This window comes from Bufo gargarizans, chromosome 4 (genome assembly GCF_014858855.1).
Source record: "Bufo gargarizans isolate SCDJY-AF-19 chromosome 4, ASM1485885v1, whole genome shotgun sequence".
Lineage (NCBI taxonomy): Eukaryota > Metazoa > Chordata > Amphibia > Anura > Bufonidae > Bufo > Bufo gargarizans.
This window is the reverse complement of record NC_058083.1, coordinates 317649153-317664908: the sequence shown is the minus strand read 5'-3', so window position 1 is coordinate 317664908 and position 15756 is coordinate 317649153. Positions and strand designations below refer to the sequence as shown.

The window sequence follows — 15756 nt, the reverse complement described above, 5'->3', positions numbered from 1 at the left end:
GCTGCGTGTGTGCCCATTTCCGCAAGTCATCGTCAGCTTCCACCGGTCTGGTAATGCTGCAGCATCGCTTGCAATTGCCAGCTCACCGACTATTGTGCAACGTGAGCACGCGCTGGGACTCCACTTTCCACATGTTGGCCAGGCCCCTCTTTACAAGCGACAAGTGGGAATTGATGTCTAAACTCTGTGAGGTTTTATGCAACTTTGAGGAATCAACACAGATGGTGAGCGGCGATAACGCTATTATCAGCATAACCATCCTACTTTTGTGTCTGCTCCAACGCTCGCTGCTTACAATTAAGGCAGACATTTTGTATTTGAAAGATGTGGAAATGGGGGAAGAAAGTACACAGGGTGATAGCCAGACCACCCTCAGTTTGTCTTCTCAGCGCGAATTGGATGACGAGGAAAAGGAGGAACAGGAGACGGTTGCCTCCGCTACAGAGGGTAGTACCCATGGAAGTTTTATTCCATCTGTTCAGCATTGATGGGTAGAAGAGGAGGAAGGACAGCGAATTCTTGTCTGTTGGGACTGCCTTTCCCATGACCCTAGCGTTGTACGCATTTTGGCCAACACCGATTACTGGTTGTTCACCCTTCTCGACCCCCACTACAAAGAGAACTTCTCATCTCTAATCCTGTGGTGGAGAGGATGAGCAAAATAATGGAAAAAATGCTCCCAAAATTTCCAACTGACAACGCTGGCTGCAGAGTACATAGTTCCTTGGCCAACCGAGGAGTGTAGATGAGGGGAACACGCAGCAGTTCCACCAGAGGCAGGGCAACACTCTCCAGCACCCTCACCCTGCTGCGCGTCCTAGTGTCACAAGGAGGCAAACATTTTGGAAGATGGTGAAGGAGTACGTAGCAGACTGTGTCAGCGTCCTCAGTGATCCCTGTGTGCCTTAAAACTATTAGGTGTCCAAGCTGGACACGTGGCATGAACTGGCGCTCTACGCCTTGGAGGTGCTAGCCTGCCCCACCACCAGCATTTACTCAGAGCATGTATTTAGACCTGCTGGGGACATAATAACTGATAAGCGCATCCGCCTGTCAACTAAAAATGCTGACCGGTTGACTCTTATAAAAAATAAACAAGGCCTGGATTGCACCGGACTTCTCTACTCCACCAGAGGAAAGCGGCTGAACATAAAGGCACTCTAAATGTGGCTTTTATGGTGTATTGAATACACTGTATTCCCATGAACCCCTTCCATCACTAAAAACGGTATATGGTTCATCCTTCCTTTACTCGTCCCCCTCCTCCTCCTTCATATCAACATGCTTCTAAGGCTGCCCTTGCTCCTAATGTTTAAGATGGTCAACTTGGCAGCAGGTCCTCGCCCACAAAATCTTTTAGATGGTCAGCTCGGCAGCAGGCCCTCGCCCACAAAATCTTTTAGATGGTCAGCTTGGCAGCAGGCCCTCGCTCACAAAATTTTTTAGATGGTCAGCTCGGCAGCAGGCCCTCACCCACAAAATTTTTTAGATGGTCAGCTTGGCAGCAGGCCCCCACCTCTATTTTTTAGAGGGTCATCAGCAGGCCATCAATCATAATTTTTCAAGGGTATGTATGATGCCATCCTTTATGTGTTATAAAGGGTGTATTGGAGTGCTGGTTCCTTGCAATTTATGGAAGTCCTTTCCCTTAGTGCATAGATATTATGAGTGTAGGAGTTCCACTACCTGAACAATTGTACCACAATGTGAACGAGGCCCACCTTTATGAGATATACAGGTTGTATCGGAGTGCCTCTTCCTTGAAATTTTTGGCAGCACTTGCACTTTATATACAAGTAAATATACAGTACAGAAAAGAATGTTTCCTAACAATTTTTTCTCTAAAATTGATTTTATCTTCGGTTTTGTGCGTATTATTGTCAGTCTGTAAAAGTGGCGTACTGCTCGGACAACATCGTTCCCAGCAGCTACCTGGGAGTCCACGATGCATCCAGACATGCTGTTCCCGAACCATTTCAGTTGTGTTTCCATCAATTTCTGAACTTTTCCTATGAACCAGACACCCTTCCCTCTTCAATACAGGGGGTGCCTGGTTTAATGCTTGGGTTCTCTCATTGAATTCCATTGTGCTCCGGTGCTCGGTAGAGAACCCGAGCATCCCGAGGTGTTTGGACCGAGAACCCGAGCACTTTGGTGCTTGATCAATACTAGTTAAGAGGCATACTGAGCCTCAGCTCCTCACTTCTCACTCCATAGCTGATAGCTTTCCCTGCCTGTCCCTATTCTACACACACAATTCTTTTTTGTAATTCTAGCCTTTCTCTTTAAGTCCCATCTTCCTAAGATCGTTTTTCTGTCAGACTCATCCACCCTAATTCACAGCCCAACACAGAATTACATTCTGCTTGTTCTTCTAGCCCACTTCCCTGCCTGCTGCAGAACTAATTGGTTCATCCAGGCTTTCTGTCTGCCATGTGTATACCCTTCTTCCTCTCTAGTGCTTTTTTTCCATTGACAGTGCAGTAAAATGGCGTTATGTGCCGTTTAACTGGATCCAATCGAAATGAACCTGAAAAGTTTGGGCTCGTCTGTCTTATGAAATTTTGAAAAGTTCAAAGTGAATCGGGTTCATTACAAACTGATTTGCTCATCTTTAATACTGAGAAGTTCCCTTTATAATGATCTTTTTTCTTTGTTTTTTGATAAAGTAATAGCTATATTTCTGAATCTTTTTTCTATTCTGAATAGTTTTTAAAATAAAGAGGTAAAATACATATAAATAAACATTATATTACCAATATAATTTTATTTTAAGAAAATTTACTTAGGCTATGTTTTTTGCTCTGTTTTTAGTCTCTTAACATAATTTTGCTAAACAAGAATCAGTTTCAAATATTTTACCAAAAACAATATATCTTAATGCTTTTCGAAACCATGGATAGAAGAATCCATATATTAATGGATTACATGTGGAATTAATATATCCAAGCCAGTTGAGGGCATCAAACAGCACTTCAGGGGTAGAAAAGTTGAGAAATGGGTCTACTAAAATAGTAATAAAGACAGGTAGCCAACATGCGATAAAGACCCCCATTACAATACCCAAAGTTTTTGCAGCCTTTCGGTCTTTCTGCTTGGAAATTTGAGTTGAGATTTCTGTCATGTTTTCAGATGTACGTTTCACTATTTTTGCATGCCTTTGAGATACTATAAATATCTTAACATAAATGCAAACCATAACTGAACCAGGGGCAAAAAAACAAAAGAAAAACATAACCAATGACCACAATTTGTTGAAAGTAATTGGACATAAATTAAAGCATTCCACTAGCATCTCATATTCAGCAATTCCAGATACATGAGAGTTTGTTATCACAACTCCGAACGCAAATACAGCTGGTATAGACCAGCAGATGAATATCATTTTCTTTATGACAGAGATTGTAATTTTAATAGGGTAACGGAGAGGATCACAGACGGCATAAAACCTATCGATGGCAATACAACAGAGATGGAAAATAGAAATTACACTCAACATTAAATCAAAACTATAATGAACTTTGCAAAACAGTTTTCCAAAAAGCCAGCATCTCTCCACAGATCGTACCATACTATAAGGCATTATTAAAAGGCCAAGTGAGAAATCTGTGGCAGCCATTGATAGAATGAGAAAATTAGTTGGAGAATGAAGTTCCTTAAAATGACTGATGGAAATGATGATACCTAAATTACCAAGAATGGTGATAGTACTTGAGACAACAAGAAAAAAGTACATCCCAAAACGTACAGCAAAAGGCCTGTCATTAGGACAAAAAAATGAGACATTTTCATATTGCAAACACTCGGAATTAATAATGGATTTATCCATGTAGTCGTATATAAAACTGAAGATGCTCTAAAATTAAAAATTCAACAAAATTGAAATGTTACAGGAAATATATAGAAAATGTTAAATGAATTAGCCTAACATTAATATAGTAACCTGCAATACTAAATTTACTATACAATACCACATTTATTAAATAGAATCCTGATCCATTCATCATATAGCCTTAATTATTATAAAACAGTAATTGTAGGTTACCTTTAACTTTACAGTATGTATTTACAGAGCAATAGTATTCATCAATTATTTAAAGGGGTTATTCACCTTTTTTTGGGGGGGTAGGGGTGGTGGCAGATTCCTTTCCTTTCCTCTGGGCCCCGGCACCGCTGCAGGTCTGTCAACATCCGCTTTGATGCCCACCTTGCGCCATGTCAATTGTTCACAGTACACAAGGAGGTCAGGTCACTGCTGCGGCCAGTCATTTGTAGCAACAGCATTTAAGTGGATGCTGACAGCGGTGGACCTGAGCGAGACAACAGTGGCTGGGCTGTGAAGGAGCTGGGGCCCAGTGGTGAGGACCAGGTAAGTATTCCTCCCTTTGATGTCTGGACAGGAAGGAGGTCTGTCCAAGTATCTCAAATGGCAAACAACCTTTTTAATGCTATATTGTTATTGCTCTTTTATTTGCTTGCTTTAAAAAAATATATACATTTCCAATAGCCGCAAAATGAATCAAGCTAAATGTAAGAATGAAGCCAGAATATGTGGCACTATATGTACTTTTACATAGCACCAATGAAAACAGCAATGTCTTTCAATGAGCTTCGAGAACTCTTGTATCTGCTTTGGGGCGTGGAGAACCAAGCTATTGTTTGTGTCTCCATGTGCATTTGTACTCTTAGAGGACCCTGGAGCTCAGAAGAGAGCAGGTTGGAGCAGATGTCAGAAATCATGCACTGCAATACATAGTTTCTTGCCTATTACAATACAAGTTTAGAAGGCACAAAGAATACTTTATTTAGAACTGGTAACTGATTTTATGAAATAGATAATTTTGTGGAGTGGCGTTTCTCTTTCTTTCACCAGTATCAATATCATTTTATCAGAAGAAATCGATAATAATGAAACATACAGAAAATTCAAACCCAAAAAAAAACCTGTTACACTTACTAGAAGGGGCATGATATTTAATTCTTGAGGACAATGATCCTTGAGACAAGGCTAAATAAACACTGAAATAGCAAAATACAATACAGTGAATATTCCATAATAGCCCCATAATAACCCTAATTTTATATCTTTCAGAATATTTGGCACAACTGGAAAATTACAGGGTGTGGTGCATTTTCTTTATTGTACAATTTTTCCAGTAAAATGGATAAAATTACTTGAGTTAGAATATTTGGCTTTCCTTTATAATGTTTTGTAACTCCCCTTTAGAATCAACATATGTACACGTATTGTATATGGAATATTTGGTCTCTGATTTTCAAGCTTGTTTGCAGTGTGTACTTTTTCATTCCGTAAATGCCTGTGAAATAGGGACTATATATGTCAATGAACACAGACACCACATACATTCACGCTTAATTATTAAACATGAGGCCGTAGATACATTTATTGTGAATTATGCACTTTCTTTGGTGACTAGAATTCTACCTACAGTACTTCTGTTATACAGGCATGTCATGACTGAGGAAATAATCATTAGTAATAATCAGCATTTTGTTTAATACTTACTGTGCCTTATTCTTCAGAGTTTGGAAGAGTTTCGCAAACCAAACCACTCTTATATCAGAGAGGCTCCAGTGTGAATTGTCACTTGGGAATATAGAGAAATCTATTGAGGAAAATTGTTTTGCATTTTTGTAACATTATCTCATGGGATGGTCAAGAGATCCTATGTGCACTGAAAAATATGAATTTATATATACAATAATATATAAATGCAATGAACGGGGAACAAAACTGAGTTTGAAAAGGCAAATATACACTAGTTTGTTGGTTTTTAATTGTAGCTATTTTGCTATCCCACACAATAGATGGAAAAGCACTACGGACACTAAAGTTGCCAAGAACTGAATTAGAGATGAGCAAATCGATTCTACAGAAATCGGAATTCTTTGCGAATTCTATAATTCAAATTTGAAGTTTTGGCACCAGTGACCTTTAACTATGAACATTGATGGTATAAACAGCAGGTAGGATGAAGATATAGAATCACATGACCCTGGGAGGGAGGGGTCTTTCCCTTATTGGCTCAGAGGCCGACAGACAGGCTGCAAGCCAATCAAGGGACATGATTTGAGAGCAGATTGTATATGTCTGGCAGAAAGCAACTACAGACATATGCTAGCAACCTTATAGTGTTGTAGGGACAGTTTAGGGGCAACTTTAGCTTTAGACAGATTGAATCAATAGGTAGAAAGGTCAAAGTTTTATTAAGGAAAGCATTAGATAGTTACTCAGAGTTCTATGTGTGTGTTTCAAACTTAGGCAGCTGCTAGCGCAAGCAGAAAATTCATTCATGAACTACAAATTCTGCAATCACCAAAATCCTTCACCAACCTACAAACCGGATTCCAAAAAAGTTGGGGCACTAAACAAATTGTGAATAAAAACTGAATGCAATGATGTGGAGATTGTCACGACCTATGGATCCGATCGCTCCGGATCCCACAGCTGTGACGTAGTGGTCTGTGACGGAGTCTGCGCACACACAGAGACCTCACGTGACAGGGGTATTACCATCCGTCTAACACCCCCCCACTACACTTCGGTAACTGCCACCACGTGGGTTCCCGGTCCACGAGCCGACTATCCGGGTCATTCACTATCACACAGATCAGTGGATAAACCAGATATCACTTACTGACCAACCGCAGTAAATCACCCCCAGCTACAATTCCTAAATGCAATTTAACTAACTACCTGGTAACATCTCTTCAAAGGCAAGGTACTTTGTTCAGAAGCTTAGAATATGGAAGACTTGGCCATTTAGATTTTATAATCTTTAATAAGAGGTAAAAAGCATACAAGTCTAATGAAAATGACTATAAATCTACAGAATAATAATAACAATTTAAATAATCACGACAGTTCAAATGAAAGGGAAAAAGATAAAAGAATACTTAGTTTCTCTGGAGGGTTTCAGATGGTCGTTCATATGTCCTTTTTGAATCCTTGCAAACCCCTTTTCAGTATGTATCAGGGGAGACCCTCAAAGTTCTTCTGATACAGGGATATGCCGTCAATGTCCAATTAAGTGTCTGGTGATGTTCCATGGGTCTCTCTCTTCTGTCCTTGTGCACAGATTTTTATGAACTCTCCCATGGGCAGGAGACTTACTCCTGTCAGCCAATGGCAGCAGAGTGACTGAAGCCTAGGGATTGGCCTCCAAGTGTTTTATGACCCCATCAAAGTTCAGTTCCTACAATGAGGATTATACTTAAGCTCGTATCTCCCTGATACATCGGCATATTTTTATACAGAATACATATTTGCGATCCTTATTTATTTACCTACAGAATGAGACCACACACGGTAATGCTGGGACCTGTAGTTCTTCTACCACCCATAGGTCGGCTACAGAATCACATCCTCTAGTCATATTTGATACCCAATTAACCACAATACTCTGTAGAGCCTGGGTCTGGTGTCAGAAAGGGCATAAGTTGATTCATAAATGAAATATGAAAGTGGACTGGTTTTATGCCCAGAGCTAATTAAGGGCTATTAGCTCTCCTCAAACCAGACCTGGAAATTAATGACGTCACGCTCCAGCCAGGCTTGACAGTGAGCTGATCTTTATCTTAAAGAACAGGATGAGCTGGGCCTGGTATAGCCTTTATGACCTTTTATAGCCGGCCTCACAGAGTAGTGGTAATAAAAGTGTCCATCTATATCATAGGTGACCCAGGCTTCAGGAAGATGAGAGTTCACTATTTTTTTTACATAGGCCAGAAGCATATAAGATGGCTACCCAGAGGAATTATGTATGTATGCCGGCAAAGAGATGGCAAATGTCAATATTTTATTTGTAATAGAACGTAGATGACAGATCAAACGTTTAATCCGAGTAAATGTATCATTTTAAAGGAAAAATACGTTGATTCAAATTTTCACGGTGTCAACAAATCCCAAAAAAGTTGGGACAAGTAGCAATAAGAGGCTGGAAAAAGTAAATTTGAGCATAACGAAGAGCTGGAAGACCAATTAACAGTAATTAGGTCAATTGGCAACATGATTGGGTATAAAAAGAGCTTCTCAGAGTGGCAGTGTCTCTCAGAAGCCAAGATGGGTAGAGGATCACCAATTCCCACAATGTTGCGCAGAAAGATAGTGGAGCAATATCAGAAAGGTGTTACCCAGCGAAAAATTGCAAAGACTTTGCATCTATCATCATCAACTGTGCATAACATCATCCGAAGATTCAGAGAATCTGGAACAATCTCTGTGCGTAAGGGTCAAGGCCGTAAAACCATACTGGATGCCCGTGATCTCCGGGCCCTTAAACGACACTGCACCACAAACAGGAATGCTACTGTAAAGGAAATCACAGAATCGGCTCAGGAATACTTCCAGAAACCATTGTCAGTGAACACAATCCACCATGCCATCCGCCGTTGCCAGCTGAAACTCTACAGTGCAAAGAAGAAGCCATTTCTAAGCAAGATCCAGAAGCTCAGGTATTTTCACTGGGCCAGGGATCATTTAAAATGGAGTGTGGCAAAATGGAAGACTGTTCTATGGTCAGACGAGTCACGATTTGAAGTTCTTTTTGGAAATCTGGGACGCCATGTCATCCGGACCAAAGAGGACAAGGCCAACCCAAGTTGTTATCAACGCTCAGTTCAGAAGCCTGCATCTCTGATGGTATGGGGTTGCATGAGTGCATGTGGCATGGGCAGCTTGCATGTCTGGAAAGGAACCATCAATGCAGAAAAATATATTCAGGTTCTAGAACAACATATGCTCCCATCCAGACGTCATCTCTTTCAGGGAAGACCCTGCATTTTTCAACAAGATAATGCCAGACCACATTCTGGATCAATCACAACATAATGGCTGCATAGGAGAAGGATCCGGGTACTGAAATGGCCAGTCTGCAGTCCAGATCTTTTACCTATAGAGAACATTTGGCGCATCATAAAGAGGAAGGTGCAACAAAGAAGGCCCAAGAAGATTGAACAGTTAGAGGCCTGTATTAGACAAGAATGGCAGAGCATTCCTATTTCTAAACTTGAGAAACTGGTCTCCTCGGTCCCCAGACGTCTGTTGAGTGTTGTAAGAAGAAGGGGAGATGCCACACAGTGGTGAAAATGGCCTTGTCCCAACTTTTGGGGGATTTGTTGACACCATGAAATTCTGATTCAACATATTTTTCCCTTAAAATGGTACATTTTCTCAGTTTAAACTTTTGTTCCGTGATTTATGTTCTATTCAGAATAAAATATTAGAAGTTGGCACCTCCACATCATTGCATTCAGTTTTTATTCACGATTTGTATAGTGTCCCAACTTTTTGGGAATCCGGTTTGTATTTTTTTTCTGTATATGAACAGCCAGCCTTATTTAAAAAATACATACTGTAACGGACCGTTTCAGCAGACAAGGGGTTAAGATCCGTTCAGGCAATATGCCCCTTTCCGAGATGCAGGCACAGCTACTGCAGAACACCAAACTCCCGAACTGGATACAAAATAGCACTCCAAGCTGGAACCTCGCAAATAGCTGCCAGCAGACGAACAGGAAAAGGATCCAATCAGCTTACACTCCTGGCAATCAGTCTCTAACAGCATACAGGGAATCCCCCCAATAACGAGACAAGGCTCCGTCTTGAGGGTCAAGCAGTGCTCTGACTGTACTTCAAGTACAGCCTCTTTTATTGATAAAAAACAAACATAGTACTGCTCACAGGGTTTTGAAATCCAACCAATCAGTAATTCACAACACACACAATGTAAATACAGCAACCAATCGTTCCCGCCCCCTAGAGGACCAGAAGGGAGACTGCGACACAGGACAGATACAACATATCCCCACAATGCATCATAGTTTCCTCCTCTCTGTCCCGGAGACGACCGAAGACAATCCAATTATCTCTCAGGACAAAAGGGAGATCGCCAATACACATGTGGAGACAACAAGACAGACATCACCATTTAAACACACAATGGGACAATAGAAACACACCCACACAAAATCCTCCCCTCTGCCGATGATGACCATTGAACACAATGACGAATATAATTATCAAAGGCAGAGAAATACAGTTTTATAAAACATATCACAGGAACCCCAAAACATGCAATAACCCCATAACCAATATATCCTCGGAACCGTGGGATCTGGGTGAACCACATATCCAAAATTCACCCACATCCGTTCAGTAGTTTGGAAGATACAGTTTTATGCCAGTTACACTGAAAATATACAAGTTATACAGTTTCAAACTACTGAATGATGTCTCTGTGCACCAAATACAGGCAAGATATGTCATGGTCTTACCTTCTTGCTGTTCTCCTTCGTTTGACATGTGCTGGCGGCCATCTTGGTTTCTGGGTTTCTTGTAGCCTCCCACCCTGCGGCTTCTCCTTCCCACTGGGAGGAGCTGGATGCCTAGCTCATATATATAGGAGGTCTGTGGCTTCAGTTCCTTGCTTGGTCCTCCTGTGTTCACATGCTTCTAAGACTGCTGCTGCTTCTGGTTCCTGATCCTGGCTTCGTCTGACTACCCTGCTGGTTCCTGATCCAGGCTTCGTCTGACTACCCTGCTGGTTCCTGATCCAGGCTTCGTCTGACTACCCTGCTGGTTCCTGATCCAGGCTTCGTCTGACTACCCTTCTGGTTCCTGACCTCTGGCTTCGCAAGACCCTGCTTCGGTTTAGCCATCCGTTTGGACTTTTGCCTTACAGCTTGATTTTCAATAAAGCCTTCTTATTTCCACTTATCTCTTGTTGTACGTCTGGTTCATGGTTCCATGACATTAGGACCAAGCCATGAATTCTGACGGTACAGGGCCATCCTCGCTACCTACGCTGGTTGCCAGACTTGATCAGCAGGATCACCTGTTGGGTCGGTTCGCTGTGGCGTTGCAAACCCTGCTTGAACGCACGGCTCATTTAGCTTCCGTTGCCGATGGGTCGGTTGTCGCTCCTGGGCCCGCTCCTACTGCCGCTCCGGTTGTTGCGCCAGAGTCTACCCCGACACCTGTTGCTGCACCTGCGGTGTTTCGGGGTATGACCGGTTCTGCCCCCCTTCCACAGCGCTTTGGGGGAGAGCCAACTCAGTGCCGAGGTTTCACTAACCAGGTGGGCATTTATTTCGAGTTGCTGCCACATGCCTTTCCTACTGAGAGATCAAAGGTGGGCTTCTTGATCTCGCTGCTCTCGGACAAGGCCTTGGCCTGGGCCAGCCCTTTATGGGAGAACACAATCCGGTGGTTGCCGAGTTTTCCGGTTTTGTTGCTTCTCTTCGGAAGGTATTCGATGTGCCGGCTCGTGCTGCCTCTGCTGCGAAGCTCCTTATGTCCATCAGACAGGGTTCACGATCCGTAGCTGAATACGCCATTGAGTTTCGTACCCTGGCAGCAGAGGTGGGCTGGAATAATGAGGCTCTGGTCGCTGCTTTCTCTCATGGTCTCTCGGATGCCTTGAAGGATGAGGTTGCAGCTAAGGACCTACCAGTGGAGCTCGAGTCCCTTATTTCTTTCCTGATTTTGATTGACACCAGACTCAGGGAGAGACCTTCCTTTAAGGAGAGCCTGCGGAGGTCTTCTAACAGATTGGCGCCTACGTTTGCTGTCCCACCCGTGCCTCCCTCTCCTCCCACGCCTCCTGGGGATGACTTGTCTGGGGGTGAACCCATGCAGCTGGGGTTTGCTCGCCTGTCCGAGGGGGAGAGGGTACTCCGGAGACGCGAGGGCCGATGCATGTACTGTGGTCTCGGTGGGCATTTTCGGTTGGCATGCCCGAACCGTCCGGGAAACGCTCGCACCTGAGATCCTGTCGGGGGCAGATCTTGGGTGGAGTCTCCTCGTCCCCGGTTTCCCGTGTTGACAAACCACTGATTACTGTTGTCCTCTCCTGGGTCGGGGGCTCGGTGACGACCCAGGCGTTGGTGGACTCTGGTGCTGGTGGTTTGTTCATTGATAGTGTGTTCGCTGCCGCCAATTCCATTCCTCTGCAGCCTCGAGGTTCCCCACTGGCTCTTGAGGCGATAGACGGCAGACCCCTTCTGCCGCCACACGTGACTCAGGAGACCCTTCCAGTGGGGATGGCCATTGGTGCCGTTCACAGAGAGTCGGTCTGTCTCCAGGTTATTTCGTCTCCACACTACTCGGTGGTCTTGGGGTACCCCTGGCTCCAGAAGCATAATCCGACTTTCGATTGGAGATCGGCCGAGATCCTCTCGTGGTCACCGCAGTGTGGGGCTAGTTGCATTCATGGGCCTGTCAAGTTGCTGTGTACTTCCTCGGACTCCCTGTTGCCTCCTGAATACGAGGAGTACCGGGATGTATTCGATAAGGTGCGTGCGGTTGCCCTACCTCCGCACCGCCCATACGATTGTGCCATAGAGTTACAATCTGGTGCCGTTCCTCCTCGTGGCAAAGTCTATCCACTGTCGGTAGCGGAGAATGAGGCCATGGAGGAGTACGTGAGGGAGGCGCTTTCACGCGGACACATTCGCAAATCCTCGTCCCCGGCAGGGGCTGGATTTTTCTTTGTGAAAAAGAAGGGCGGTGAGTTGAGGCCTTGCATCGATTACAGGGGTCTCAATCGCATCACGATCAAGAACGCTTACCCGATACCCTTGATTTCCGAGCTGTTCGATCGCCTCAAAGGGGCCACGGTCTTTACCAAACTCGACCTGAGGGCGGCATATAACCTGGTAAGGATCAGGGCGGGCGATGAGTGGAAGACCGCGTTTAACACCAGGACCGGTCATTATGAATCCTTGGTTATGCCCTTTGGGTTGTGCAATGCGCCCGCAGTCTTCCAGGAATTCATCAATGATGTTTTCCGTGACCTGTTGCAGCAGTGTGTGGTGGTCTATTTGGATGACATCTTGGTATATTCTGAATCCATGGAGGCCCACATTCTGGATGTCAGACGAGTGTTGCAACGGTTACGAGAGAACAAGCTGTTCGGTAAGCTTGAGAAATGCGAATTTCACCGATCCCAGGTAACCTTCTTAGGTTACATCATTTCCGCTGAGGGGTTCTCCATGGATCCTGAGTAGGTTTCGGCTGTCTTACAGTGGCCCCAGCCCAGTGGTCTTCGTGCCCTGCAGCGCTTTTTGGGCTTCGCCAATTATTATCGGAAGTTCATCAGGGACTTTTCCATGCTAGCCAAGCCTCTCACGGATCTGACCAGGAAGGGCAGTAATCCCCAGGTCTGGCCGCTCGAGGCCATCCGAGCTTTTGAGGCTCTAAAGTCCGCCTTTGTGTCGGCTCCGATTCTGTCGCATCCCAACCCTGGGTTGCCTTTTGTCCTCGAGGTGGACGCGTCTGAGACGGGAGTAGGCGCCCTTCTGTCTCAGCGTAGAACACCAGAGGGTCCTCTGCTTCCTTGTGGGTTTTACTCCCGGAAACTGTCTTCCGCGGAGTGCAACTATCAGATTGGTGACAGGGAGTTATTGGCCATCGTGCAGGCCCTTAAAGAATGGAGGCACTTGCTCGAGGGCTCGGTGGTTCCGGTTCTCATCCTGACGGACCACAAGAATCTGACCTACCTCTCTGAGGCCAAGAGATTGACACCACGTCAGGCCAGATGGGCTCTGTTCTTGTCACGTTTTAATTACGTGGTCTCCTACCTACCCGGTTCCAAGAACATCAGAGCGGATGCCTTATCACGGCAGTACTCCGAGCTGTCCGGGGAGGAGTCGATTCCGACTTCGGTCATACCTCCGAATCAGATCCTGGCCGCTATTCGCACCAGCCTGACCTCTCCCCTGGGTGAGCAGATTTTGGCGGCTCAATCTGGTGCTCCCTCTGGGAGACCCAACGGCAGATGTTTTGTGCCTGAGGAGTTGCGCACTCGGTTGTTGCGAACCTACCATAACTCCAAGGCCGCGGGGCATCCTGGAAAGAATCAGCTGTCCTGGGCTGTTTCACGTCTGTTCTGGTGGCCTTCTCTACGTTCCGACATCGCCGCATATGTAGCGGCATGCTCCGTTTGTGCCCAGAGTAAGTCCCCTCGGCACCTTCTGTTGGGCCTTTTGCAACCCATAGCCACCGGGGAGCGTCCATGGTCACACCTGGGGATGGATTTCATTGTGGACCTCCCTGCATCCCGAGGCCATACGGTCATTCTCATGATTGTGGATCGGTTTTCCAAAATGTGCCACTGTGTTCCTCTCAAGAAGTTACCCTCTGCACAAGAGTTGGCCTCGATTTTTGCCAGGGAGGTCTTCCGGTTGCACGGTTTGCCCAAGGAGATTGTGTCGGATCGGGGGAGTCAGTTTGTGTCCAGGTTCTGGCGCGCCTTTTGCTCCCAGTTGGGGATTCATCTCTCTTTCTCCTCGGCCTACCACCCTCAGTCCAATGGGGCCACAGAACGATCCAATCAGGCCTTGGAGCAATTCCTTCGTTGCTATGTCTCCGATCACCAAGACAATTGGGTTGACCTCCTGCCTTGGGCTGAGTTTGCCAGGAACACGGCGGTGAACTCTTCCTCTGGGACGTCTCCCTTCATGGCCAATTATGGGTTCCAACCTGCCGTGTTACCGGAGGTATTCTCTCCCCAGGATATTCCGGCTGTGGAGGACCACCTTTCCGTCCTACGTGCTTCTTGGGTACAGATCCAGAGGTCCCTTGAGGTCTCTGCGCAGCGCCAGAGACTCCAGGCTGATCGCAGACGAGCGCCCGCTCCTTCCTACCAGGTCGGAGACCACGTATGGTTGTCCACCCGCAACCTCAACCTTCGTGTGCCCACTCCCAAGCTGGCGCCTCGCTTTGTTGGTCCCTTCCGAGTGCTTCGCAGGGTAAACCCGGTAGCCTATGCCCTTGCGCTTCCTCCTGGAATGCGGATCTCCAACGTGTTTCATGTCTCCCTGTTGAAGCCACTGGTGTGTAATCGTTTCACTTCCTCGGTTCCTCAGCCTCGTCCGGTCCAAGTGGGCAATCGTGAGGAGTATGAGGTGAGCAATATCCTGGACTCACGCCTGGTCCGCGGTAGGGTGCAGTTTTTGGTCCATTGGCGTGGTTATGGTCCAGAGGAGCGTTCCTGGGTTCCCTCCGCAGATGTCCATGCTCCTGCCTTGCTCCGAGCCTTCCACGCACGCTTCCCTCAGAAACCGTTCTTTACTCCGCGGAGGAGGGGCCCTTGAGGGGGAGGTACTGTCATGGTCTTACCTTCTTGCTGTTCTCCTTCGTTTGACATGTGCTGGCGGCCATCTTGGTTTCTGGGTTTCTTGTAGCCTCCCACCCTGCGGCTTCTCCTTCCCACTGGGAGGAGCTGGATGCCTAGCTCATATATATAGGAGGTCTGTGGCTTCAGTTCCTTGCTTGGTCCTCCTGTGTTCACATGCTTCTAAGACTGCTGCTGCTTCTGGTTCCTGATCCTGGCTTCGTCTGACTACCCTGCTGGTTCCTGATCCAGGCTTCGTCTGACTACCCTGCTGGTTCCTGATCCAGGCTTCGTCTGACTACCCTGCTGGTTCCTGATCCAGGCTTCGTCTGACTACCCTTCTGGTTCCTGACCTCTGGCTTCGCAAGACCCTGCTTCGGTTTAGCCATCCGTTTGGACTTTTGCCTTACAGCTTGATTTTCAATAAAGCCTTCTTATTTCCACTTATCTCTTGTTGTACGTCTGGTTCATGGTTCCATGACAGATAGCACCGTGTGGAAAAGTCAGAACAGTGTCTGTGAGCTAAAATGGCCGCTATCTATTGTTCTCACCATGTGCTTCATCCAAGCAAGTAAGGCAAATGATGCAATCCAGGGACAGAGGGCTCCGTCCCAAGTGC

General features: G+C 45.8%; 1 protein-coding gene across 1 annotated transcript; it reads right to left on the bottom strand.

Moving 5' to 3' along the window:
- Nucleotides 1-2818: 2818 nt before the first annotated feature.
- LOC122935398 (trace amine-associated receptor 3-like) lies at nucleotides 2819-3736 on the bottom strand. Its single transcript, XM_044291171.1, has one exon. The coding sequence runs from the start codon at nucleotides 3734-3736 to the stop codon at nucleotides 2819-2821; it is 918 nt and encodes a 305-aa protein (XP_044147106.1).
- Nucleotides 3737-15756: the final 12020 nt, after the last annotated feature.